Raw genomic sequence first — 27627 nt, 5'->3', positions numbered from 1 at the left:
AACCAATTTTCTATTTTCCATTCTCGGTGGGAGTGGGATAGGGCAAGTACTGGGACTTATTGGTGATCTTTTAACAGTACTACTTCATCTATAGCTATTAAAGTCTTGGCTCGTGAATCGGGATCATGGTTTGCTTTTAATCAGAACAACATTCGTTAAATTTCATGGGTTGCACTTTGCAGTGGAATGGACGGATAGATGGGGAAGAGATAATTTAGGGGGGAAATAAGAACCCCTTTTGACGATATTCTAACAGTCACATTAGTCAACCGATAGTTAGGGTTATTGGCAGAAAGAAAAAGTCCGCTGACGGTTTTCTAACGGCTTTTGGTTAGTCTACTACCCTAATGCATCAACTGCATCTTCTGTGACCCAGACCCTAATTAGGCATAAAACATACGACCTTTTTACAAAATATCTTTATGAACTACAACTATCTTTCATTTATTTGAGAAAAGAAGAACAATTTAAAGGAAAACTAGAATCGCTAGAATAAGACATCAAAACTGAAGTACTTGTGATAATTCAATATTCTTCCTCTTCCTGTTCAACCTTCTGCATCCGACCAGTATACTTCTTTCCTATCTTGCACACCCACATACTTACCAGAACCAAGTGAAACTAAGCTTTCAAAATAATCCACTTTGTCGTGAAAATTCTTTACACCGTTTATATTATGTTGTCTAGCACTCCCATCTTTGGGGTCATATGACACTAAAGTATCGTGACTCAATAGTAGAATCTCACTATTCCTTAAAGAACACAACAACCTGAAACAATGGTTGTTCTTAATTTTATCATGGGAAATATGGTAACATTTAGTCCAAGATTCACGAACCCCATATTCCTTCATCATCCAAACTTCAAAACCAACCCCGACATCGAAAATTGCACAAAGACGCTCTCTCAAAGCTCCAATGGTCATTGACAGATCATTATTCTTGAAAACTTCTTTTGATAGTGGCAATTCTTGGAATTTCACATCCTTGATATCCAACGGGATTATTAACTTGGAGTCGCCATTGTCACGTTTACTCCCAACCCAGTGCCAAGCCCCATTAACTAGCACTCCACTGCCTTGCCTAGAAAAACTATAAGGCATGCCTTGCCTAGAAAACCTATAAGGCATGGCTTTACCGCGTCTCCAAGAATTTGATCTCAACGTATAGACGTGGACCAAAGAGCTGTGGTCGACCACATTTATTAACTTGTAATCATCATTCTTGCAATCATAACCAAAGACATGCAGGCTAACATCTTTCTCGTCATATTTAATTGGTGATTTGGGTAATTCCTTGAACTCTCTGGTGAAAGGGTTCCATATACAATAGAGCTTCCTACCACTACTCCAAACGCAAACCAAACCATTGCAAGAACCCATCAAGTCCATATAGCGTACTGGTTTATATGGGCAGTCTTGTACAACAACGTCGTCATCGTTGATTTCACTCACTAATGAATCACAACCTACGGAGAGGAGTACGTCGACGCAATCATCTGTTCTACCTTTAAGCATGAGAAGATTATTGTTTCTTTGTGCAGTAACATTAACATGCTGGTTGACAAAATTAGGGTTAGATATTATGGATAACCAAGTCTTGCAAACACACTTACACGTAAAAGTTGATTTCACCGGTACTCTCAGAAGGATTTCAAGGTAGACATCCTCTGGAACGCTTGACATTGATGCTTCTCCTTATAGGTTTGGATGGCAAGGCAGTGGAGTGTTAGTTAATGGAGCTTGGCACTGGGTTGGGAGAAAACGTGACAATGGCGTCTCTAACTTGATAATCTCTTTTGATATCAACGATGAGAAATTCCAAGAATTGCCACTGTCGAAACAACTTTTCAAGAATAAAGATTTGTCAATGACAGTTGGAGTTTTGCAAGAGCTTCTTTATGCAATTTTTGATGTTGGGGTTGATTTTGAAGTTTGGATGATGAAGGAATATGGGGTTCGAGAATCTTGGACTAAATGTTATAATATTTCGCATGATAAAATTAGGAATAATCATTATTTCAGGTTGTTGTGTTCTTTAAGGAGTAGTCATGAGATTCTACTGTTGAGTGGCAACACTTTATTTTCATATGACCCCAAAGATGGAAGTGCTAGAGAACATAGTATGAATGGTGTAAAGCGCTTTTACGACAAAGTGGATTATTTTGAAAGCTTAGTTTCACTTGATTCCGGTACTTACATGGGTGTGGATGATGAAGAAGAAGGAGATTGGACAGAGGGACAAGATTGGTGTAGAATTGAATTATCACTCCTTGCAACATATTTTGCACTTTTTATCTTTTAAGTTCCGAATGAAAAACTTAAAAGACTTGCATATAATTAAAAACTTAGTAATTGTTCAAAGAGAGATCAGATATCCGCATTGTCGTCCAAGCTCCAGCTTCCGTTCCTTAATCCAACTGTAAATAATACGACGCCCAACAGGACGAGGAGACCACAAAAGAGAGCAAATGCATAAGGAGTATCTTTAGCCCCGGGGATTCCATCAACGTTGACCGCAAATAATTTCGTGATTACCAAAAGAACAAGACAGCAAACTCCAAATACCTTGAAATTGTGAGCGACACGAAGGCTCCTATTCTTCGACCATGAACGCACACAACTCTGAATGACCTTTTCAATACGAGAGAGTTGACGAAAAACTGCTTCTTGTTCCTTAATCGTTTCCCTTGTGTTCTTTTTAACTCCTTCCAACAAGCCTCTTGCAGCATTACCCCTCAAGTGACAGAGAAGCTCAGATATGCTCTTTTCTCTATCACGTAGTGACCGTATAACCCCAGTCAACTGTATTGACAACATCAAGATTTCTCTGTTAAGAATTACACCGAGCAGATTCATATCCTCATGGTTTCTCCTCTTCATAAACTTCAACTCAATTAAATCTGCACCAGATAAGTATTTGCTAAACACCCTGTCATCCCAGTAAGAAAGGTGGGAGGCTAGTTGTGCTATTACTTCCTGAATCGTTCTGGGTGCATTGGTACCACCAGCCGCAAGAAGCTCCTGAACTTCGGTTATACCTCTAACATTTGCAGTTTTTTTACCATGCAATACAGATATTAAAAAGTTTTGTGCCGTTAAGGACCGAAGTACAATGGGTGAGTCATCCTTATCAGCAAAAGGATTGCCAACTGACTTCCCTTTCAAATCGAATAACATTCCACCTTGAAACCTAAAGAGATCAACGGTTGCGTCATATTCATATCTCAAGAGTCTGTCACGAACGTCCGAATGTAACCACTGAGCACCGTGTAGCCATGACTCTGTAAAAGAATGATCTGCAGCCACATGACACCACCATGTTGGCCATGCTGCATCTGTAAACTCATTGTATTCTGAGGTCCAGCATCCTCCATCAGCTTGCACTCTTTGGGTGAGTTACTGAAATTCTATCCCAACCAATTGGTAACCAATGACTTCCAGCTGCAGGTTTGTCCATGCAGCCAGTTTGATGGTTATCAGTATATTCAAAAGCACAAATAAGCCCCGTCTGTCCAAAGTTCACTCCCTGGCATGTTCTCCTCAGTAGCACTGTTTCTTGCACTCTCCTGTTGCTTCATATGACTGCGCACAGAAGCGTGCATGGTTCCGTGATATGGCTACTCAACTACTGCAGCAAAACAATCTTCTTATATAAAATCAGAGAATCGACAACTTTAGAGTTTCTCTCACGCTTCTCAGAATCCACACAATACTAAAATCAAAGGGTTATGCCTCCTATTTATAGGCTTAGATATTTAGGCCTGGAAATAGAAGTCCTAATTAATAAATTTCCTAATACGACAAGACCCTAAAGAAAAACTGATTTGGTGTCAAAAACTGATTTAAGAAAAACCCAGCTTTTCAACCTTTTGGTTCCTAGTACGGTCTCCTTACCTAATTCGCTGATAACTATGGTTGGGACTCTGCTAGACTATCAGCTGACCCGGAGACCTTTGCAAAGAACCGCGAACTTGAGGTGATCCATTCAAGGTGAGCGATGCTTGGCGCTCTGGGCTGTGTCTTCCCGGAACTCCTCTCTAGAAATCGAGTCAAATTCGGTGAAGCAGTTTGGTTCAAAGCCGGATCTCAGATCTTCAATGACGGAGGACTAGACTATTTGCGCAATTCCAGCTTGGTTCATGCACAGAGCATCTTAGCAATTTGGGCCACACAGGTCATCCTTGTTGAGGGCTCTACTTTACCCAGGTGGAAGCTTCGATCCATTGGACCTCGCGGAGGACCCAGAGGCATTTGTCGAGCTTAAGGTAAAGGAACTAAAGAATGGTCGCCTCGCTATGTTCTCCGTGTTTGGGTTATTCGTTCAGGCTATTGTGACCGGAAAAGGTCTTCTAGAGAACCTCGCAGACCACCTTGCTGACCCAAGTGAACAACAATGCTTGGTCATGCGCTACCAACTTCGCTCCCGGGAAGTGAGAATAAAATTTATTCTCTGTACATTTATTTACTTATTTTTCCTTTAATGTCCTCTGTACATTTATTGAGCTTGTAAAATTTGTGTAGCATGTCTACTTTTTGTCTGTACAGTGTTCCTGTCTATTGTCTAATTTCGGTCACTCGTAAGAATGCAAGAGCACCTTGGAGATAGTTTGGTTCTCTTCATCGTCCTGTTATCACTCTTACAGAATCCTAGACTGTAATTTGTGATAGTCAAAAGTCCCAGTTCTAAGTTCTGGTAGTCCTACCTGCATGTCTTCTAATTCCCTTCATCATGAGCATTACGATTACCAAGGCATAGAGCTACCGAAATACCAAAAGGCTACCATGACTGCTCATCCAGTGAAGCCATAGTTTCAAAATTCATGGAATAGATTATAGAGCTGAACTAGTAAAGTGCACAAAGCAATTCATGGAGTAATTCTGCGACTGCAAATCTCAAAATATCAACAAATAATTAATTAATACTCAAAGCAAAAATAATCTCAAAAATATCAACAAATAGCAATTTAGGCAAATTTAGGCCGCGCCTTTCAGTCTTGGGTTTGCAATATCCAAGTCGGTGATAATGAAAATGCAAAATCAAATTGCTATGATGCAGAACAAGGAATATTCTTACTTAAGAAACATACAAAATCCAAAACATCGCTCTTCAACTCTTCATAAATGTCAAATTCCTACGAGGAAAGAGAGTTTAAGCTAAAGAGGAAAAGAGGAAAATATATCTCAACTATTTGCTTAAACTAAAAAGAGAGTTTAGACGTAGAATGGAAACATAAAGAGGAAAAGACAGACCTCTACTTGTCAGAATTCAAGAGGTCAATAATATATCCGGTGAACAATAAAAACCACTTGTTAGTAATCAAGAGGATAGCAAGGGATTAAGAACGTATCCGGTGAACAACACAACCCCGGTAGTCTTGTCTTGGATGATAAACATGAAAGGATGATCTGCAACAAAATCCGCAACTGGTGGTGGTGGTGGTGGAGGGCCACCCTTAGAAGCTTTACACCTACTTATAACGGTAGCAGCAAAACCTTCAGTCCCTTCCTCATCGACTTCAACAAAACACTTGTGAATAACTTGATCAACTGGAACATTACTACTCAACATCTCAGTCAGTTCTGCTCCTGAACTAAAAGGCAAATCTAATCCCATTTCACTGAGAACTCTTTTCGCGTCAAAATCAAACGTTATCTTAAACTTTGGGACCTTGAATTCTCCTGCTCGTACCAATGAACCATATTTTGGAATATATTTATCCAGAAAACTAGCTGTATCCGTACTTGCAAAGTCTATCAATTCTTCAAGTCCATCCCGTCTGTCAGGTAAAATTATATACATAGAAAAACGTCGAGCACTTGAATCAAATGGTGACGATCTTTGTGTTTGTAGTTTGTATGGGAGGTCGAGTACTTTGAAGCCGTTTTCATATGATATGTACTGGTACTTTTCGGTACTAGTCATGTATGGGACTTCAACAGAGGAATGTCCATCAAGTAAATAGAATTCCGACTTCTTTGTTAACGATTTATCAAACTGAGCATTGTGCCATAATCCTTTGAAATAGAGTGCATTCACCAAGACAATCATTGTGGTATTGTCCACTGCTCCTTCCGAAATTAAATCTTTGAGTAATCCATTGGTTTGCATTTCGACCCATTGGTTCACCATCGGTCTCACTTCATTAGCCTTCATGAAAAAGAACAAAATTTGTAAACAATGTTTAGTTGATATAAGCACAAGGGTATATTTTTTTTCTCATCACATACAGGATTAATTAATAAAACACCCAGCTTTCGTAATTTATTATTGGGTTCCATATTCCACACCGTACAAAAAGAGAACTACTGTTAAAACCGGACATCCGTATTAGTGGACGGGTATCGGTTCATATAAAACAAAATAATCTTAACAACAATTGGGATAAGAAAAAAATGTTTATCAATCATGATAAATAATTTATTAAAATAGAATTATTGGTATTGACAAATATGTCCCGAAAACCTAAATTCTGCCGGCGTAGAAGGAAGATCTTTTAATTTGCAGCATAAACATGGATATATATGATAAAGGAGTAAAACTCTTATAACGAAAAGAATAAATTTCTTACCTTATGAGTGAAATCCACATCTTGAACATGTGCCCTAAAGATGGAGTTCGCAACCTCTTTGAATTTGGGATTTAAGACGCAAGATTTGTCGACCCAAACGCTATTAACAAGAGACAGTGGGGGTTGTCCTTTGCTACGACATTCATTCAGTGAACCAATAACTTCGGAACAAAACCCATTAAGAGAATCAAGATTTTGAGACTTTAAAAACACTAATAATTGATTTAGTGTTCCACCTTTTGCTCCGGAAGCTAATAATCCTAAAGCAGTGTAGATTGATAATGGAGAATATACTAAATTCTTGCCGTTGCATGCTTCTTGCAAGAAGAGATTCTTCATAGTTTGCAACCATAATGGAGAATCTAATGTGCCGGAATTCTCCATATCCATAATTGAGAAAGAGTTTATGAATATTAATTGTAAGGGAGAAGTCTGAACCTCCCCAGTGGGTCTATATAGGTTTTGAAAATTTACGTTTATAGAGTTTGAACGATTTTTTGGGGACCATGGTCTTTTTGGGGACCATGATTTTATTAGGCCACCTTCCCTATAGTGATAAGGGGTGTTCTAAAACGTCGAAATGACTAACCTACCCTTAACCTAATTTAATTTAAAACCAACCTAATAACCACCTATATATATATAACCACCACCTCCTCAAACCACCGCCGATTACCACCACCACCACCTCCGATTATCACCACCACCAACCACCAGTTACCACCACCACCGCCCAACACCGCCGATTACCACCACCACCACCTTCGATTATCACCACCACCAACCACTGATTACCACCACCACCTCCTCCCACCACCGTCTATTTAAGAAATGTAACAACATCAATGCAATCACAATTAAGTTTTGTTACATGATAATTTTATCGAGTATAAAAGACGCCAGCCGCAGCCTGATTCTGCCATGGGACCACTCCGGAGGTATTTTCCAACAAATCTTTCACTTTAATTTGATTTTGATTGCTTCAATCGAATATAAATCATCAAAATAGGGTTTTAGTAGGAGTTACAGAGCCATGTTCGGTTAGGCTGATTTTCCAAAAATAGGATTTTACTAACCGAACTTCTTGAAAATGAAGAACACGAAGAACAGTTCGGTGCTATTGGATTTAAAACTAAGTCACCGAACTCTCTGTTCGGTTGTTTCGCAAAAAAATTTAAAACTACAAAGTAACCGAACTCCACCCTTAGAACCGAAAAAAAAACAAATCCAGTCTAACCGAACAGTGTTGTTGTGGCCACTATTGAGTTCCAAAATAACCGAACTTAGCCAATAGAGTTCGGTTTTTTCGCAAAAAAATTTAAAACTACAAAGTAACCGAACTTAGCCAATAGAGTTCGGTTGATTCGTAAAAAATACTTTTAACCGACCTCCTTGTATTAGAACAACAGAAGTCCATAAGTTCGGTTCCTTCGCAGAATAAGGATATCACCGAACTTTCGTAGTAACCGAACGTTTGCCTAATTGCGTATATGCATATATAAGCCCAGTTCGGTTGATTCGCAAAATATGTTGAAGTTTGCGAACCAGCCAAACTTCTAACACTAGGTTACTTTTAACCTGCAGTTCGGTTGGAAACTTGGTTGCGTTGAAGTTTACGAACTAACCGAACACACAAGATGTACCCAAATAAATTGTTAAGTTCAAAGTTCGGTTACCTACCATTTTATCCTAGGTAACCGAACATTACACTGTACGACCAAAACCTCCATTAACGAGAGAGTTCGGTAACCTGCGTGTTTGGAAAACGTAACCGAACTACACTTTCAGGTGTGTTCGGTTACATGTTCTTGACATATGGTAACCGAACTGACCCAAATCTACATAAAAATTTTCGTTTTTTTTTAAAGTTTGGAGCAATTCAACCAACATTATCTAAGTTTGAAGCACACCTGTGTACCCAAATACCCTTCCTCCGGTTGTGGTTGGTAAAATCCATCGTTTTTCATGTTTTCCTTCTTTATCTTCTCTAACTTTACTCTCTCAATAATTCTACTTCTTTAAAAAAAAAAACCATCTGATTTTTTAATCTCACTAATTATCTTTAACTTAATCATTACACTAACTATTATTAACACTAACTAATCAGCACCCAAAATTAATCAGGAGGATAATTTAGATATTAATATAAATATTCAAATAAGGGGTGACCTAGATTTACTTCTAATGTCTTTACCCAAAATAAAACCATGGTCCCCCAAAAAAACCATGGTCCCCAAAAAATCGTTCTAGATTTTGTTTCTTGATAGGGCAAGGTTATACGAGGCCCGGTCCATGTGCCATAAATCAAAAAAAAAAAAAAAAAGTTTTGGTGGGCCTTCACAGGCCCGTCCCTGCTACCAGTAATCTTTACATGAAATGATGGTACCGTTTGGTGTCTCTCACAATAACATCCCTCTCCATCACTTGATTGCAGAATGACAATCTCCACACAATCTGATGTTCTTTATTATCACAATCCTTGTTCCAGGAGGTGTACTAATAAAAGCAAACGCTAAAGCTAACCTAGCTTCCCTCTCCTGTTGATCTGTGAACGCTAGAACATGGCTCGTATCCGGAACATACCCAGCCTGCTTAATTTTCTAACTTACCTCAAACCACACTTTACAGATTTCCTTATTCAGTGGGTGAGCATCGTCATTAGCTAATACAGCCCTTCATTCACTGACCCGCCATGACTACAAGCCGTAAGAACACAAAGGAAGGTTATATAATTTGGTAAAACTCCAATCTTAAGCATCTCTTCAAATAGTTCAACGGCTTCCCTTGCTTGTCCATGTTGAGCAAACCCGGTAGGCATAGAATTCCACGACACAACATCTCTGCTCTCCAACCTATCAAAGATTTTCCTTGCATCCTCGATACCACCTGCCTTCGCGTACATGTCAAGAATAGTGTTGCCGACAAAAGCAATAAGCTTTCCCCCTGAGTTAAGCATATGAGCATGAACCCGTTTTCCTTGCTCTAAAGATTCAGTACTAGCACAAGCCTTAAACACACTTGAATACGTGAAATGGGTAGGTTTAGAACCTTCTCTTTGCATCCTCCAAAACAGCTTCATCCTTTCCTTCACCCTTTCTGGCATGAAATACAATTAATGCATTGCAAGAGACTTCATTTTTACTTACCATTCCATCAAACACTACTTGAGCTTCTTCATTCTATCAAACCTAGCATACATATCCACAAGAGAACTAGCCACATAAACATCTGAACTGTACCCACAATTTACTACAAAAGCATGTACCTACCTACCAGGTGTATCAGCAACTGCTGATCCAGAAGCCTTCAGAAGGCTGCCGAAGGTGAACTGATTTGGTTTCAATCCGAGCCCAATCATCTGAGGAAACAATGCAAGAGCTTCTTCAGGTCCGTCATTTTGAGAGTATCCTGAAACTAGAGCAGTCCACATAACCATATCTTTGCAAGGCAACTCATCAAACATTTTCTTGGCATCATTCAAACTACCACACTTTGTATACATATTAATAATGGTATTAAGGGTGAAAAGATTTCGATTTGAGAAAATGCTCATGAACCATTCTGCCTTCTCTTAGTTTTCCCATATCGGTGCATTTCTTGAGCAATTTATTAAAGAGTGTGTGATCAGTACGATGGAACCTTGGTTGATGAGATCAACAACGTAAAGACCTTCTTTGGAGTTGTGGCTTTTGCGAATGTAGTCTTTTTCTTGAATGATACAAGATGCATCACCCTCTTCATTGTCTTTGAAGAAAGCTTCAAATTCAGATGTACTTAGGCTTTTATTAGATGACGTGGATATGGATGCAATGGTGCACAGATTCCCGCCAGATGGAGAAGAACGTCCCTGGAAAATCAGTAGAAACATAAAATGCATTAAAAAGGAAATAGGTGCCCAATGTTGATTTACATTTGAATATACCATTCATCTCTCAGTAAACACGGTAACTTCCCCCAACAGATATAACCCTGTCAATTTGTTTCATTTTTTTTGTCGTTTATTGGTTTAAATTCTGAAACCTACTAGAATATAGATTGTACGCAAGACACAACACTCGAGGTTTCTAAGTACTCAAATAGTCAGCTATATAATCTCTGAACTGCCTAGTATTTCAATAATATAAACATTTAGCCAGTTCGCAGTTGTTTGAGCAAAGATACATAGACTCATAACAAATTTATTATGGCTTTCTACATTGTCCGCCATCACAATAGTTGATTGCATATAAATTTATTTGTCAATCCAAGCAATCGTAAAATTGATTGGCTTGTGTTTGTATGAGTATCAGACAACCATGACATCAAATCAGTTGCATAAAAAACTATTTTGATTGCAACCTGCCGTAATATTTAAAATCAAATGTAAGCATAATTCTAGCTTCTAAGGCCAACATATTGTTCTACAATAACGTCACTAAAAGTATCTCTCACTAATATTGATAATTCTTATACCTCATACAACAGGATGGATGATTCTTATGCTTTCTGTTGCAGGGAGAAAATTACACAAAAGTGAACCCTAAACAAGAAGTAACTAACTATAATTTCACAACTGCTTCTTCCAGTTTCACTGTAACTTTTCCATTGCAGCTTGGAATTAGGTAAAATCCTTATGTCAACAGGCTCACTTGACAGAAAATCCAGACACAAAAACAACTAGATAGCCTAAGTTACCAATGTTTGATAGATACTTCTATAAGCTAAGGAAGCTCAAATTGACACTGAAACTAAAAGAGAATTAAATTTTGAACAGGATTATCAGTAATTGAAAAACTTACCCTTCTATGGAGATGTTCTTTATATATATTAGAATTAATCCCAAGCTCACTATGTTTAATACCCTGAACCAATGCATTGGATGAGAATGATCTCGAAGAAGAAGAAGAAGCTGATCAGACATAATAATGTAAAGCCCTAATAAACATTTTACCTTGGCGAGTTTGCGGTTTTTAGATTCCTCCCTCGCCCCAACCATGATTAACGGTTTCCGGTCCTTCGAGATACACATAAAAGATTGTTACACGCATCCCTAGTATACATGCTCAAAAACAAACCTTCGGAAGTGGCGTATGGTATCCAGCTGTTGATGAGTCGGAAAACCGACTTTGTTTTACCGTAAGTGCACGGTGTCGAAATTGTAGACAACAGCAAATGTGGTTCGTTGAGGAGTGTTTCTAAATTACTTCTAACTAATACAATCGATTTCCTAATCAATATCAATTCAAGTGGAAATTTTCAGAACTTTATACTACGGAAATAAACAAATAAAATCAATGTAAGCAAAACTGTTGAAGTGTCAAGCAAGATGAGAAAAGATTAAGGATTCAGGAATTCGTCATACGCTAGGTTTTACTTATGTTCTTTCGCAAGAGTCTCTATTTAACTCATGTAAAGTGGCAACACCTGGCTACTTATACATGGAAGATATGTCATTAAGAATTCTTGATAATCGACCAAGGATTATTTGGTCTCAATGGGATTGTTCTATAACTTACCTATGTAGTATACTTGGCATAAAACATGAAAAGATTTATAAGAACAAAAACCAATATGAGATACTCAAACATAAAATTAAGCATTTGATTCGGAGAGATTCATAAACACAAATAATCTTGCCTACGTTCATCCTTTCACCCTAACAATAGTTTACCAAGTCATGGTTTTCTCAAAAGCCATCTAAATTGATAAAGGAAATAACCAGCTAAGCATAACGAAAGTAAGAAAGCTTAAACCTCGTTTCTTTCCTGATTAGGGCTTTCTCTCCCAAGTTTGTTCGTCTCATATTTATATGCACTCCAAGACTTCAAACGGAACCGAGCCAATATTGCCAAAGCCCAATCCAGCCACCAGAACCCCACTCCAAATTCAGGGCATCAGTGAAGTCCGGCTTCTGCCCATTCTTGTCCCATTGTAGACAGCATTGCTCATGCTGATTTCCATCTCCATGTACTTGTAAGCACCTTCCTCTGATTACAGTCAGCTCAACCAAATGCGGCATCTGGACACAACCCATTCATACGTCTGGCAACAACATCACTTTCTCCATCTTCTCACGTTCAATATAAGCACCAGCATCTGCCAATTCATTCTCCCTAGCCAACAGCAAACTTCAGTTCAGTACCGCTGCTGGCAAGTATTTCACCATCGAAGATAACTGCACCACCTTCCCTTCAACCATTAAATTCGCTCTCGTCTCAGCACCATCATTAGACAACCCCAGATTCCAGTGTCACTAACAATCACTACTGCCTTTTAGATCTTCTCGGAGGTTTGGATTAACCCAATTACGGATCATGTAGGAACCCCCAGAACTGTTGCTGTTGTTGAACTCAGATCTCCTTTTCTTGAATAGGAAATGAAATTTCCTTTTTGTTATGTATAGAAACCAGATGTGGTAGGAATGCTGCCACGCCGATCTTCTTAGCCCACTGGTGCAGCTCACACGCTTGAACCAACAAAGAAAATTCTTTGTTTTGTAATGTCTTTGGCCATGAAACAAGGTGGTGCGACCATGAGTTGTTTGGCTTGCCAGCACACAGGCTCTAGTTTACCTCTCAATCCTTTAGCACCGCAGGTAGAAAGAGCCAATTTAGCTTCTAAACCATGTATTCTCCGGTTGGGCGGATTTCACTTATAATTCCTGTAAAAGCTCTAAAATATAATTATTAGCGAAATATTGAGATTTAGCTAGTGCAAATACGGGTATAAAAGTGTCGCACTTGCATGCTTATCATATGGTGCTTCTTAACCTGCACCAAAACAAAAAAAGTTAAGTAAAAATGTCCTGCTTTACCAAATCACACAGAGAAGCTAACAATGAAAATGCATAAAAATAACTGAGACACCATCTTCACCTTACAACTATTTGTACTATCCCTGATAATCATGTGCATGATTGAGAACGTAATTTATTTTAAATTATAGCTAAGAAGAAGAAAAATACATGGTTGAAAGTTGTAACATAAAATCATAGAAGACAAAGGATATTCAAGCATCCAATGTAAATGGCTTACAAGAAATAGCATGAGAAGGTGATGAAATCAAGATAATGTATCGCATTGTTTCCTGATTTTCTCATCAACATTGTCAACAATAAATTACATTTACAAACAAAACTAAAGTGTATGATACTGAAGCTATCGGATCTCACTGAGTAGATGTCTGTTTGATCAAATGCCCTGAATTGGTAGAGGTGAAAGGATTATCAATTTATAAATCAAACAGCGTGGCTTGTTTACAGCAAAGTTGCATGAAACTGGAATTTCAAATGATATAACTCAGTATTTACACCTTCAGCGAATGAAGATCAAATGCATGCCAGCGCATCAGAAGTGAGTGAAGATAAATTGATAGATATATATCGACTATTGAATTGGGTCTACATTGAGAACAGGGACAATGAATCTCACAAGTGCAGAAGATATGGAAGACATTACATTTTCAGGTGCATAGATGAATATGACAAAATGGGAAAATATCAAAATAACTACACATTTTTGTACACTGACAATACATACAAACTACAACAAGATATCATAACAATTCAAAAGGTTCCAAAACTCTACCTACTGTTGAATCTTGACCAACAGACAATCTTAAGGACTTATTATACGTTTTGCACCATACAAACAATGGAATCTACCACCTTAATGAAGTTTTATGTCTGTTGAATCTTGACCAACAGACAATCTTAAGGACTTATTATACGTTTTGCACCATACAAACAATGGAATCTACTACCTTAATGGAGAAGTTTTATGGATTCGCAAATATGTAGTCAAATAATGAATTGCAGAGCAAACAAAGGTAGTCATTTCCCACTAATCATACAAGAAAATCTCTTCTACTAGAGAAGGAAAATATAGTAGATAATGCTGGGAGTTACAAGTGGTAACAAAACATACCACATACTCCCATCCATGTTTCTCCGCAAAGAATTTTGCAGCTTCTTCACTTTTGAAGCTAAGTGCAGCATCGCCAACATTGGCATATGGGTCCCCAGTTGATGTCCAGCCCATCGAAGGACTTCCCCACCTGCAAACGTGAAACTAACTATCAACAATCTCAGCATATGTATTCAATGACGAAGTAGTTAAAAAACCTCCCTAACTATTGCTTGCAGGCTATAGGTTCCAAGATTAGGAACTAAACTTGGTACTTGGTTGATGTTCTGCACCCAGTAAACCCTCTTAACAACGCTATCTTTAGGCCCTGACACATCAAATATCTCTTGTATACCGCGAATACTTCCCTGTATTATACCTCTGTGTTCTAGGCTTCGTTGATTTTATATATGCGTAGACTTAAGATTAAGGTTTAGATATGAGGCTATACATTAGTTCAATAATGACTAAGATTAGTATCAACCTAGCTGAGAAGGATGTCTTTAAGTTATCCTACACTCAGACAATGAGACCCGTCTTTAAACTGATTGCTCTTTTGTTACTGCAAATACATCATTACAAGTTCCCTTCACTGTTGAAATAGAATCATTTTTTCCGACCTACGTATACTGCCTACAAAAGATTTAGAAGAGAAAAACAAATTGCAAATAATTAAACATACTTCTGGTTTGGCATGAAATTGATCTTTCATTTTCCAACTTCCTCGGAACCTTGTTGGTTCGCACTCCTAGCAGGTGAGTAGTAGATTACAACCTGCAAATAACATAAAATGAAAGATAATGAACTTCACAGGATCAGACAAGAAAATACAAGTGAATGTAAAATAAATAGATGGCTTAATAAGCCCAAAACTAAATGGTCTAATGAACCCCACATAGCTAAACTTCCACATTAACCTAATTGTAAGAAATTGAATCCCAGTAATAACAGATTACGATTCACCCTAATCAGCATCAAATAAATTAACCATATCTCTAATTCAAAGACATGTTCTTTGGATTTCTGAAATAAGAACAAAAACCCTAAAAATGAGGAAAAGTACCCTTCTGTGGAGATGTTCTTGACGGATACCGATCTCACCAGGTTTCATCTCTACGAATGCATCTGATGAGAAAGATGTTGAAGATGAAGCAGATAATAGAGCTAATCGGACATCATGGAACGCAACCATAGAGCTCGTTGAGACCTGGTTTTTCTTCAATCGAATCAATTTCTTGTTTTTTTCATTCTTTTTTCTCGTATATGATTCACTGCTTCGAGAAGTAGGTTATCCTATACACATTTCAAGAAACCCCATCTCCTCTCACGCGCCCAGATGTACATTGTGGGTCTTAGTCCAATTTGAGACCCGGTCTATTGTAAAGTTCACGGTTTACCAAAATGTAAAAGCTAGTAGCCAGGTTGTTGGCAAGTTCGCAGAATAATCTGGCTGGTCAGTTAAATTAAGGTTGTTTGTGAGGGTATTGACTTGCCATCTCCTGTGTAAACAACTTTGAGGTCAGTGAGTCAATCTAACAAACACTTGAAATGCAACAGCAGTTACCTAACGTATACGAAGTAGGTAGTTCTGGATGACAATAAATGAAGGCAAATCAGTTGATCAAACCATCATCAACCTTCTTAATTCTTCCAGTTTTACACTCACCAATCACATAATCATTAGGGGTGCCAAAGGGGTCATTTCATCCATTAAGAGACACAAGGCGAGAGATAGAGATAAAAAGAGCGATTCCATTGATTAGCTAGCTACATTCTAGTAAACGCTATGAACATTGAAACCCAAAAGTGATTTCAAATCATAAAAACTAAACCCCCCAAAAGAAGATCATTCAAATCCCAGATTTCATTACATAGTAGACTGTAAGACAAGTTAAAAGCGAGCGAACTAGATCATAATTAGGCAGCAGCTTTCCTTGGAGATTTTCCAGCAGGGGATTTAGGTGTAGTGGTTTCCTTGTCAAGACCCTTCTTTGGCAACAGAACAGAGTTGATATTTGGAAGAACTCCACCGCTAGCAATAGTAACACCGGCGAGTAGCTTTCCCAATTCTTCATCGTTCCTTACTGCTAATAGTACATGCCTTGGTATAATCCTTGATTTCTTGTTATCCCTGGCAGCATTTCCAGCCAATTCCAAAACCTATGAAAACACAATCAAAATCAAATTAAACAGAAACCCAGATCCAAAATCAGAAATTGAGCAAAACCCACATCTCAAACCAAAGGGTTTCAATCAATTGTCTCGAAATCAAAATCTTGAAAATAAAAATTAGAGATTGAGTTTTAATTTTTACCTCAGCAGCTAGATACTCAAGAACAGCGGCGAGATAGACCGGAGCACCGGAACCAACACGTTGAGCATAACGACCTTTCTTTAAGAAACGAGTGATTCTACCAACTGGGAATTGTAATCCAGCTTTCACTGATTTTGTTACTGCTTTCTTCCTGTCTCCACCTTTCCTTCCTCCCTTTCCAACCTTTCCTCCTTCCATTCTTGTTAAAGAGATTAAGCTTCTGAAAACTAAATGAAAAAAAGAAAAAAAGGAGTCTTTGAGAATGAATTGAGATTTGATTTCAAGTTGTGAAATTTTCTGGACTAGAATGGTGGTTATTTATACTCAAATTGCGAAATGAGACACGTCATCGATCCGTATGACTTTTTGTATTTAGATTATGATCTGAGGGTTAGAAAATGATATGCTAAGGCGATCCGTAGAGTTTGTTTTTAACCAATCAAAATTTGTTCGGTGGGAATAGAGTTTTTGAGTTTGAGATTTATATCTGACGGTTAGAATTCTGTACATGTCATCGATCCGTATGACTTTTGGTTTTACATGTCATCGATCCGTATGAAGTTTTTCTTCCAGCGGGAGCGAATTTGTGTTTCTTTTCTAAGAATTTTGAGTTTTCTCAAAGTTCAGTTGAATGACGATTAAATCCTCATATTACATGGATAGAGGATACGTCGCGATATATTTAGACACAATCTTGCATATAGATCTATCAAACTCAAAGCGTTCATTAAAAAGTCAGTACCTCCACAGAAAACAAGAATTGCAACTTCATTAAAAACCAGTATCATCTATGGCAATTGGACAAACATAGTGTTGTGGCCACAAAATATTCTCGCCTATGTTAACATCTTTAAAAGTTCCATCGCCATCACAAAGACCCTCAGATTCTATACAAACTTGTTCAATCTGGACCAAATGATATTCATCATTTAATGGAGGCATACTCCTATCTATACGGCCCAAGGAAACACATCTCTTTATCATATTTTTCAAAATTATTCTCTCACTTCAAGGTTGACAACCACCACCATTTATTCCCTACAGATCATAACCACATTCGAATATATATCAGTAAGAAATACTGGTGCACATAAGAAAAACAATGCAAACATAATAAATTTTTCAACTGCTCCTAAGAACTGTCATACAATCGAAGGTTAAAAACCCAATCATGATTCATGATATACTAATCACTCAAAAATTAAGAACAATTTAGATCAGAAATGGAATTAAGAGCTTTACTTTACTTAAAACAAGAAGAAAACAACACTAATTTTTATTCCACGACAATCCTAGAAAAGTCAAGTCACAACAGCAAGCATTTCATGTCTACAGGTCTATTTACACATCCTATGTCTATGATTCTTGTGCCAGAAGATGATCCTTGACTTGGAAACAATGAAAATATTCAGGCACAAATCAGATAATACCATAACTTGATTCTTATCTTCAAATAACATAAATTGAATCAGTAGTGAATCAAGCAACGTAACCAAAATTGAATGGAATTTCTAGAAGCTGATCATCTACAAAAAACAAAACAAATTAGATGTCAATTTATAACATAACATATATCACATAAATGAAACTGAAATAACTGAGTCGTACATTATATCGTTCATGCTTTCCTCGGTTTTTCCAGGATCATCATTTGCCTGACGAAAAGCCTCATGGCATTCATGTATAAAAAAACGGGGGTCTAACAACCACACCCAGTATTTCACTTAGCAATATGTATGGACTAACTCCAATATACTTTCAAGAGAATCGACTAGACAGTCAGACTCAATCTTAAGAAAAGTATATCAAAGAGTTATGTCTCAATTTCTCAATTCAATCTGCAATCAAACAAATAGGAATTTTCGAGCCCGATTGAATATAAGAAATAACTTGGACGGTATCAAAAACCAATATCCAAGTGTCAATCAATTTAATCAACAATCAAAGGTTGGATTCACAATTGATTGAACTTACGCATAACCTGTGATATTTCAATTATATAAATAAATATAATGCGGAAAAGAAATAACACAGACACCAGAAGTTTTGTTAACGAGGAAACCGTAAATGAAGGAAAACCCCGGGGCCTAGTCCAGATTTGAACACCAAACTGTATTAAGCCGCTACAAATACTAGCCTACTCCAATTTAACTTCGGACTGGAATGTAGTTGAACCCTAACCAATCTCACAATGATCAAGGTACAGTTGCGCTCCTTACGTCTCTGAATCCCAGCGGGACTCTACGAACTTGATTCCCTTAGCTGATCTCACCCACAACTAAGAGTTGCTACGACACAAAGTCGAAGACTTGATAAACCAATCTGTCTCACACAGAAAAGTCTATTGAATAGATAAATATGTCTCAAAAAAAAACCTGTGAGTTTTGTTCCGTCTTTTGATAAATCAATGTGAACAAAAACCAATTGATATATCGGACTTATATCCCGAAGAACAGCCTATAAATATCAATCACCTCACAATAATCTTAATCGCATGGTAGCGAAACAAGATATTGTGGAATCACAATATCCACAACCTCCTACAATATTCCACAACCGCACTCTCCACAAAGATTTGGCAATTAAGCACAAGTTCAATTAAGAACTCTGCCCCATAAAATGTCATTCCCGAAAGAACAACAGGAGTGACCTTACTTTCACAAGAAAAAAATGATTTCTTTGGTATTAACAAATCACATGAAACATGAATTTGTATCCAAAATACTCATTTAAATTAACCACAAGAGAACCCATGATTAATTTAATTGGAAATGCTCACACAAGAAAATTTACGGAGCCGCACAGTATTTACACAAGGATGTGGATCAGGGAAAGACCAATACTGCGGAATATTGAAAAATTCATTCTATTTTTCATCAATATTTGCATAGAGACATGTATAGACTTAATCTTTGTAGACAAAAGTTCATCATATCTTTCATCAATATTTGCATAATGACATAATAGGCTTAACTTTTGTTGTCAAAAGTTCATTCTATCTTTTATCAATATTTGAATAAAGACATATGATAGACTTAACTTTTGAGAAAATATGGGACAATCATAGTTCATGGACGTAAACACACATATCCCATAACAAGTTGCAATATGTGAAACCATAAAGAATAATACTGCAACATCATCTTCCAAATAAACTTTAGAATTTAATCTAAAAAAATTGCAAGATGAAAATCGTTGGAAGTAGCTATGTGTACTCACAATAATTGTTATTCCAAACCCTAGTTATCCTTCTTAAAACACAAGAATAAATTCTCATAAGAACTTTCCTAGACATTAAGGCCTCTAAAAAATTCTTTATCGTCCTTGAACTCCTTGTCGTCAACAGCTATAGGAACATAAATTTCATGAAGAAAGGAGTTGAAAAAGCGGGGGTCTAACAACCTCACCCAATATTTCGCTTAGCAATCTGTTTGGACTAACTCCAATATACTTTTAAAAGAATCAACTAGACAGTCAGACTAAATCTTAATAAAAAGTATATCAAAGAGTTATATCTCAATTTCTCGATTTAATCTGCAATCAAACAAATAGGAATTTGCGAGCCTGATTGAATACAAGAGAAATAACTAGAATGGTACCAAAGACCAATGTTCAAGGATCAATCAATTTCAATCAACAACCAAAGGTTGGATTTACCGATTGATCGATTCAACGCACAACCTGTGATATTTCAATTATATAACAAAATATAATGCGAAAAAGAAATAACACAGACACCAAAAGTTTTGTTAACTAGGAAACCACAAATGCCAAAAAAACTCGGGACCTAGTCCAGATTTAACACCACACTGTATTAAGCCGCTACATACACTAGCATACTACAAACTAACTTCGGTCTGAGCTGTAGTTGAACCCTAATCAATCTCACACTGATTCAAGGTACAGTTGCGTTCCTTACGTCTCTGATCCCAGTAGGATACTACGCACTTGATTCCCTTAGCTGATCTCACCCACAACTAAGAGTTGCTACGAACCAAAGTCGAAGACTTGATAAACTTGGCTCGAAATATCAAATGTGTATAGTGTAAAAGTCTATAGCTATACGACTTAGTCTCATTAGAAGATAGAATAGAATAGACTTCTAAGTGATAGGTAAGTTTTAGTCTCCACATACCTTTTGTTGATGAAGTTCCTCCAAAATCCTCAGTAGATCTTCTTCTTCAATTGGTGAACGCCGTGAAGTATAAACCTCAACTACTCATTCTATCATAATATGAGACACAACTATAAGTAGACTAGAAATCAAGTATATATATATAGTTTTGATGAACTAAACTTAACAAACAAGCTTGAGATAGCAACAGTTGCGAGTTCGACCGAGTAGTGCTCTAACAAGGACAATGCAAAATCCTCCAATAAGAATGTGCCACGCGTCAAATAATTTAAACCACATGCCACCAAAATTTTCTTTGTTTGGATAATATATATTATTATTTAGTAATTTAGTAATTTTTAAATTAAAAATTAAGAATCACACAAGGCTTTAGTTGGTAGTCTAGCCACAAGCTGGGCACCAACGCCCTTTTGAATAGCTACACCTAATCTATGAAAAAAAACTGCATAGACCACTACCAACATCATTACTAACTAAACAATTCTTAATTAATTCAAACCATAAAAAAATAATATTCTTTCATATTTTTCTTTTTCCCTTCTTTATTTTGTTTATTTTCTTCCTTAAGTCAAATATCTTCAAATATTCTTTCATTATTAATCTCTTGCAAATGGTGTCCACATTTATACACACGATGTGACACAATTCTACACACTCCGTGTCATGCTCACCATACTCCCAATAATTGTCATGTTTTTTTTGGGCCTAACCCATTAAATCACTTCATTTACTCCTTTTTATGCGTGGAATCCCGCATATTGGTCCACCGAGTTTTATTTTCTAAAAATACCTGCAAATGGTACTAACAAATTAGACAGTTGAGATCAAATCAGACAAAAAAATATGTGTTTATCACGTGACCACCATGGCCAGTCATGATAGGTCCGCTTTTTCCACCATGGTAGGTCCATCACATATGTTGATTAATTATCCCATTAATCCCTGTAATCCATGTTGGTCTGTAATACCCCGATATTTGGCAGTGGTTGGCCGAATGGAATATAATTAATGGTTTGTCCTTTCCTTTTTTACCGAGGCCTTTTCAGCACAATTGACTCCAGAGTTGGTAGAAAACTCTGCAGTTAAGCGTGCTCGGGCGGGAGCAATCCAAGGATGGGTGACCTCCCGGGAAGTTGTTGTTGGATGACCGCAGCGATGCCCATTGAAAAACCCACACTGCCGGATAACCGCAGTGGCTAAGTGGGGACAATTTCGGTGGAGGGACGGGTCATTACAAATGGTATCAGAGCCGACGACGGTCACCTGCCGAGGGTGGCAAGGTACGCTGGACGGGGTTGGTCCAGGTGCTTCTCATGAGGGGCAGGGAACGTCGGAGATTTGGGCTTGCGAATATATTCTGGAGCCGAGGACGACTCCAATTTAAGGTGGTGGTATTGTAATAACCCGATATTTGGCAGTGGTTGGCCGAATGGAATATAAGTAATGGTTTGTCCTTTCCTATCATCGAGGCCTTTTCAGCACAATTGACTCCAGAGTTGGCAGAAAACTCTGAAGTTAAGCGTGCTCGGACGGGAGCAATCCAAGGATGGGTGACCTCCCGGGAAGTTGTTGTTGGATGACCACAGCGATGCCCGTTGAAAACCCCACACTGCCGAATAACCGCAGTGGCTAAGTGGGGACAATATCGGTGGAGGGACGGGTCATTACATGGTCAATCTCTTTACACCAATTGGACAATAACACATACACCGCCTAGACGGTCACACCACCACTAATGGACTATCCTCATACCCATTGGTCAGTCTTCCATGAATATCTCCTTGGTCCATCACTTGCCAAAATATGGTTTCATATTTGATATTCTGCATACCATAAATCTAATTACGTCTGACCACTAAAAATTTAAATATTGATCCAACTATCAATATATTAATTAAATAATTTAGTATTCGGTCTGCTCCCAATATTTTAATTACTCGGTGAAGTAATATTTTATTGTTTCAATGTATTTCAGTTTTCGATCATCAAATATTCCATTGGTCGATCTACCAATATTTCATTGGTATGTCTACCAATATTTTAATATCATAATCTTTGTTTTTTCATCCGGACTACTCACGACAAGATGGATCGAGGATGAGCATTTCATAGTTACCAAATGCCTGACACATCAAAATATATATTGGTCCATGATTAATCCAGCAATCTCGTCAAACTATGCTCATCAATTCGAATTATTAAAATATTATTGATGCCTCATCTAACACAATGATATGTCACAACCGTCAATAATCCATCAGACTCAACATTTTTGGTCCGCAAAGCATCATTGATGTCTCAGCGGACATGCTTTATCCAGTATAATGATGAATGTTATGAAAAGATATTCTGCAAAATATTTTTTACGATCTACCACGAACATTGTTGTCACCTTCACCATGTTTTTGATGCTAACTACTAACATACTTCAATACTAGCATATGTAGGTGTTACAATCAATAACCAACAAACACATAAGTTCTTGATAAAATCATTATGTATGTTTACAATTTTGTGTTATATATTTATCTGCGAGAGTTGAACTTATGTTTTTGCAACTGTAGTTGAAACAACAACTAAATTATATGTGTGGTTGAGATGAATGAAACAAAAAAGGATATGTAACGTCTATAATGGATGTAATGAGTGAATTGGCAATTGCAAGTCCTACTATAGTCTATGGTGGACCAAGATGCAACAGTTGTGCTGAAATACATTTGAAATGCGGACGCTCAAACATTGATGTACTAGGTGGTAACGAATTTACTTATGGTGAACGAAGTGAATTTTGAGGTTGCTTCTCAATTTATCCTTCGCGTTGATTCTTATGTCTAGCTGTGAGGCATACACATGGAAAGAGTATGCTTATGCAGTGTCAAGTACGTGGTTACCAATGCAACTCTATCAAAAACCTGATATCATACTTATGTGTTTCCCTTTATATCAATAAATTAGACCATGCGTGCAAAAACATGGTGATGATGCTAGTTCTGTGCTTTTTATAAATTTACTGTATCTCTTGTAAATTCTCAGTGGATATATAATAGGTGAAAGTGAAAGGGAAAGGTGTTTAATTTTTTTTTCGAGAGTTGTTTGTGACGTGAGTCTTCACCTTTGATGTGTTCCCCTCATATAAATCAAGAAAACATTAAAGACGATGTGAAATATCTGATAGTAACTGGTTACTTTCATCATGCCAAATTGTTGCTGCAAATGCAAACACGTCTCACTACTTTAATAATCGCCAGTTGGTCTCCCTTGGGTGATGAGTGCAAATGCAAACACGTCTCACGTAACAAGGATAAGTGGTCCAGCTTCGGAGGAACATTTCCGGATCGAATTTCAGAAGGAAAAAGACGTGTATGACCAGATAGGACAGTTGACATGACATCAATCCAGTCAAAAGAAAAATGGATTGGAGTAACATACGTTGTAGCTGCATCTATGATTCACGAAGGCCTTGATGAAATGGCATTTAAGACTGCAAGTGGAGTTTATGAAGCTTTCAGTATTGTCTTCAACAACTTTCGATATTGTCTACACCTGAAGTTGGTTCTGAAAACAAATACTAGTTAGGTGAAAGAACTTTCGGTATTGTCTTCAACAACCGGCCAATACCGATAGTCCCAGTCGGTATTGCGTTTAAAATCAAATCAATACCGATAGTCACAGTCGGTATTGCGCCCATACACTAAGCAATACCGACAACTCTTCTGTTAACCTAATTTTTTATTAAAACCCATCAAAATTTAATCAAATCAATACGAAATTAAATGGGTATTAATCACCTTCTAACCGGAGCCATTGTATTGAGTGGTTTTGATCGTCGATTAATTGATGATAAATTGAAGAAGTTATGGAGGAAGCGAAGAAGAAGAAGAAGAGGAACAGCAGTAGAAAACAAGAGATCGTGAAAAACAATGAGGGGATACTTTTAAAATTTTCTTTTTAGTTTATATTAAAGTGAAGGAAATTGTTGACTTTTTATCACTAAAAAAAACCCCTTAACCAAAATCTAGTCCTATATAACTGTGAGTATCCCCCAATTTCTGATGGTATCCCCAAATTGTGGGTTCAAAAAAAAATCTTATCCCAAAATACAAAATCACAAAGATAATTAAACCATAACTTGCCGATCTCAAGTTATATACTGACGGGATGAAGCCAAATCTTGTTACCAAGAGGCTAGATGGGCAGGATACTGATCACGCACTATCTCAGGTTTATATTTGTGATATGTACCAGTAGTATAATCATAGAAATGATGATACTCAGGGTTAATAAATATTTTTGACTCCTCCTTCTTACGATTAAGGGGTGAACCCTTCCGATGCTTGGAACTTGCAACACACTCAGCAGATTTTTTTTATTGATTTTACATGAGTTGTTAACCAGACCAGTCTGCATATCATTAATCTATGACTTAGCATAATCAGAACAAACACCAGGATAACATTTTTCCTTAATCGAATAAAGTCGCTCGAAGAATTTAAACATATCTTCAGAAGATGTAAATAGATCTTTGTTGATAAATCCATCATGATAGTATTCCTCGATTAGACAGAGTGACAATCTAGTAAGATTCCATATCATTGAGCTTTTGTTCACAAAATTCTTGCAGCGATTTTTCTTAGAGGAGCCCTTTACTTTTGGTTCTTTTCCATCATCTAAGATTTTTGTCTTAGTTGACTCGAGATTATCTTGAGAGACCATAGGTATTGTAAAGAATAAACTCTGAACAACCTTTAAGGATTTCTAGCGTGCGTTACAGATGCGGAGAACAAGTTTCCCAAAGTGATTTCCCATTAGGACAACTTTTAGGATCAAACAAACATAAACTTATCAGGTTTATAGTGTTTGTCTATTCTGATGCCAATTGAAAAAACAGGGGGGGGGGGGGTATAATAACCACGCCCAATAATTCGTTCTGCAATATGTATGGACTAAACTCCAATATAATTCCGAGGGCACCAACTTAAAAGCGAGATCAATCAATAGATATATCAAAGAAATTTATCTCTATTTCTCAACACAATCAACAAATCAAACAAACAGAAATCCGTGAGCCTGATTGATATGAGAAATAACTTGGACGGTACCAAAGACCTACCCAAGTGTCAATCAAGTTATATCCAACAAACAAGGTCGGATTAATCAACTGATTGAACTACGCACAACCTGTGATATTTTAATTATATAAACAAATATAATGTGGAAAATAAATAACACATACACCAGAAATTTTGTTAACGAGGAAACCTCAAATGCAGAAAAAGCCCGGGACCTCAGATTGAACACCATACTAGATTAAGCCGCTACATACACTAGCCTACTGCAAGTTAACTTCAGACTAGAATGTAGTTGAGCCCTAACCAAGTCTCACACCGATTAAGGTACAGTCGTGTTTCTTACGCGTTTAGAACTACGCCGGATTCTGCGCACTTGATTCGCTTAGCTGATCTTACCCATAACTAAGAGTTTCTACGACCCAAAGTCGAAAACTTATAAACAAATTTGTCTCCCACGGATATCTCTATCGTTTATTCTATTTTTGTTTCGTCTTTTGATACAAAGATCAAGGTGAAAAGGAACCAACTAATAATCCTGTGTTATACTCCCGAAGAGCATTCTAGAAATATTGGTGACCTCACAATAACCTATCTGATTAACATAAGAAGTTATTGTTACAGCACTGCTCGGTCGAACTCGCATGCATTGCTATCTCAAGCATGTTTGTCAATGTTAGTGATCAAAACTATAAGTCTTGATTTCTAGCCTATGTATAGATGTCTCAGACTAGGACATAGTTTGTGTAGTTGAGCTTAGACTTCACGACGCTTATCACTTGAAGACGAAGAACTACTAAGGAGATTTTGTGGAACTTCATCGACAAAAGGTATATGGATACTTAAACTCATCTATCACTTGGAAAGTCTATTTCTACTCTATCTCCTATATTGAGACATAAGTCGTGTTACGATATAGTTTTCTCTATACACAATTGAGATTTCGAGCTGAGTATATCTCTTTTACATATTTCTCGAAATATGTGTTGGTAAGCTTTCGCTTCGACCAAGTTCATCTTATATTATGAGAAAATTGCTGAGTAACATCTTACATGGTTTGTGTGATACAATCATTTGGTGTAAGAATTGGAATGTTTCGATAATGATTATTTCAATATCTTGAAAATTACTTTGATGCTAATAGTGTGTGAAAACGACTATTGTCATTATAGAAGAATGTTTCAATGATTGAAATAAAGAGTTTAGAATCCTGTAACCATCTTTGGATATAAGCATAGTGTGTTCGCACATTAGTGTATAAGTCCAAAACCGGGAGCCTAAAGTATGCATACTTGTGTGTATACAAAAATGTTTTAGGAGACTGGGAAAGTATGCGTACCCATACGCATACTGGCGGAAGTTCACGTCCGTGAATTTCTGCTGAGTTTGAAAACCAAAACCAAACTCATCCAGTTACCTAAAGTACGCGTACCCGTATGCATACTGGCGGAAAGTTCACGTCCGTGAATTTCTGCTGAGTTTGAAAACTAAAACAAACTCAAATCCGGTTACTTAAGTACGCAAACCCGTACGCATACTTAAGCAGGTTACTTTATAAAATCGGTTGTACATGAACCTAAAACATTTATCAATAAGGAATGCAATCTTTGCAAACCGTGGCTATAATGTTCATGTATTTATTCGAGTGAATCAAACCGA

General features: G+C 37.3%; 4 protein-coding genes and 2 pseudogenes across 4 annotated transcripts; 1 reads left to right on the top strand and 5 right to left on the bottom strand.

Annotated features, from left to right (window-relative positions):
- Positions 1–547: 547 nt before the first annotated feature.
- Positions 548–1684, bottom strand: LOC113291909 (F-box/kelch-repeat protein At3g06240-like). The gene has a single exon (XM_026541389.1). The coding sequence runs from the start codon at positions 1682–1684 to the stop codon at positions 548–550; it is 1137 nt and encodes a 378-aa protein (XP_026397174.1).
- A 684-nt stretch (positions 1685–2368) lies between these two features.
- On the bottom strand, positions 2369–3375 carry LOC113291908. The gene is made up of 2 exons (XM_026541388.1): positions 3245–3375; positions 2369–3191 (listed from the first exon to the last, which is right to left on the bottom strand). The coding sequence occupies exons 1-2, from the start codon at positions 3373–3375 to the stop codon at positions 2369–2371; spliced, it is 954 nt and encodes a 317-aa protein (XP_026397173.1).
- Positions 3376–3899: 524 nt separating this feature from the next.
- Positions 3900–4435, top strand: LOC113291906 (annotated as a pseudogene).
- An 883-nt stretch (positions 4436–5318) lies between these two features.
- On the bottom strand, positions 5319–5615 carry LOC113291905 (serpin-Z2B-like). Its single transcript, XM_026541387.1, has one exon. It carries the CDS (start codon positions 5613–5615, stop codon positions 5319–5321), a length of 297 nt encoding a protein of 98 aa, XP_026397172.1.
- Positions 5616–8714: 3099 nt separating this feature from the next.
- LOC113290237 lies at positions 8715–15731 on the bottom strand (annotated as a pseudogene).
- A 454-nt stretch (positions 15732–16185) lies between these two features.
- Positions 16186–17050, bottom strand: LOC113290238 (histone H2A.1-like). The gene is made up of 2 exons (XM_026539839.1): positions 16768–17050; positions 16186–16613 (listed from the first exon to the last, which is right to left on the bottom strand). The coding sequence occupies exons 1-2, from the start codon at positions 16963–16965 to the stop codon at positions 16371–16373; spliced, it is 441 nt and encodes a 146-aa protein (XP_026395624.1). The 5' UTR covers positions 16966–17050; the 3' UTR covers positions 16186–16370.
- Between the last annotated feature and the right edge of the window lie 10577 nt (positions 17051–27627).

This window comes from Papaver somniferum, chromosome 6, assembly GCF_003573695.1.
Source record: "Papaver somniferum cultivar HN1 chromosome 6, ASM357369v1, whole genome shotgun sequence".
Taxonomy (NCBI): domain Eukaryota; kingdom Viridiplantae; phylum Streptophyta; class Magnoliopsida; order Ranunculales; family Papaveraceae; genus Papaver; species Papaver somniferum.
Note: the sequence above shows the minus strand (reverse complement) of the source record. Positions and strands in the feature narration are given on the sequence as shown.

What these genes read in the sequence shown, in the direction of transcription:
- LOC113291909 (XM_026541389.1), bottom strand. Translation starts at nt 1,684, where the DNA reads ATGTCAAGCGTTCCAGAGGATGTCTACCTTGAAATCCTTCTGAGAGTA.
- LOC113291908 (XM_026541388.1), bottom strand. Translation starts at nt 3,375, where the DNA reads ATGGAGGATGCTGGACCTCAGAATACAATGAGTTTACAGATGCAGCAT. An exon ending in CTCAGTGGTTACATTCGGAC is followed by an intron (nt 3,192 to 3,244) that starts GTTCGTGACAGA and finishes TGATCTCTTTAG; the next exon opens with GTTTCAAGGTGGAATGTTAT.
- LOC113291905 (XM_026541387.1), bottom strand. Translation starts at nt 5,615, where the DNA reads ATGGGATTAGATTTGCCTTTTAGTTCAGGAGCAGAACTGACTGAGATG.
- LOC113290238 (XM_026539839.1), bottom strand. Translation starts at nt 16,965, where the DNA reads ATGGAAGGAGGAAAGGTTGGAAAGGGAGGAAGGAAAGGTGGAGACAGG. An exon ending in TTGAGTATCTAGCTGCTGAG is followed by an intron (nt 16,614 to 16,767) that starts GTAAAAATTAAA and finishes GTGTTTTCATAG; the next exon opens with GTTTTGGAATTGGCTGGAAA.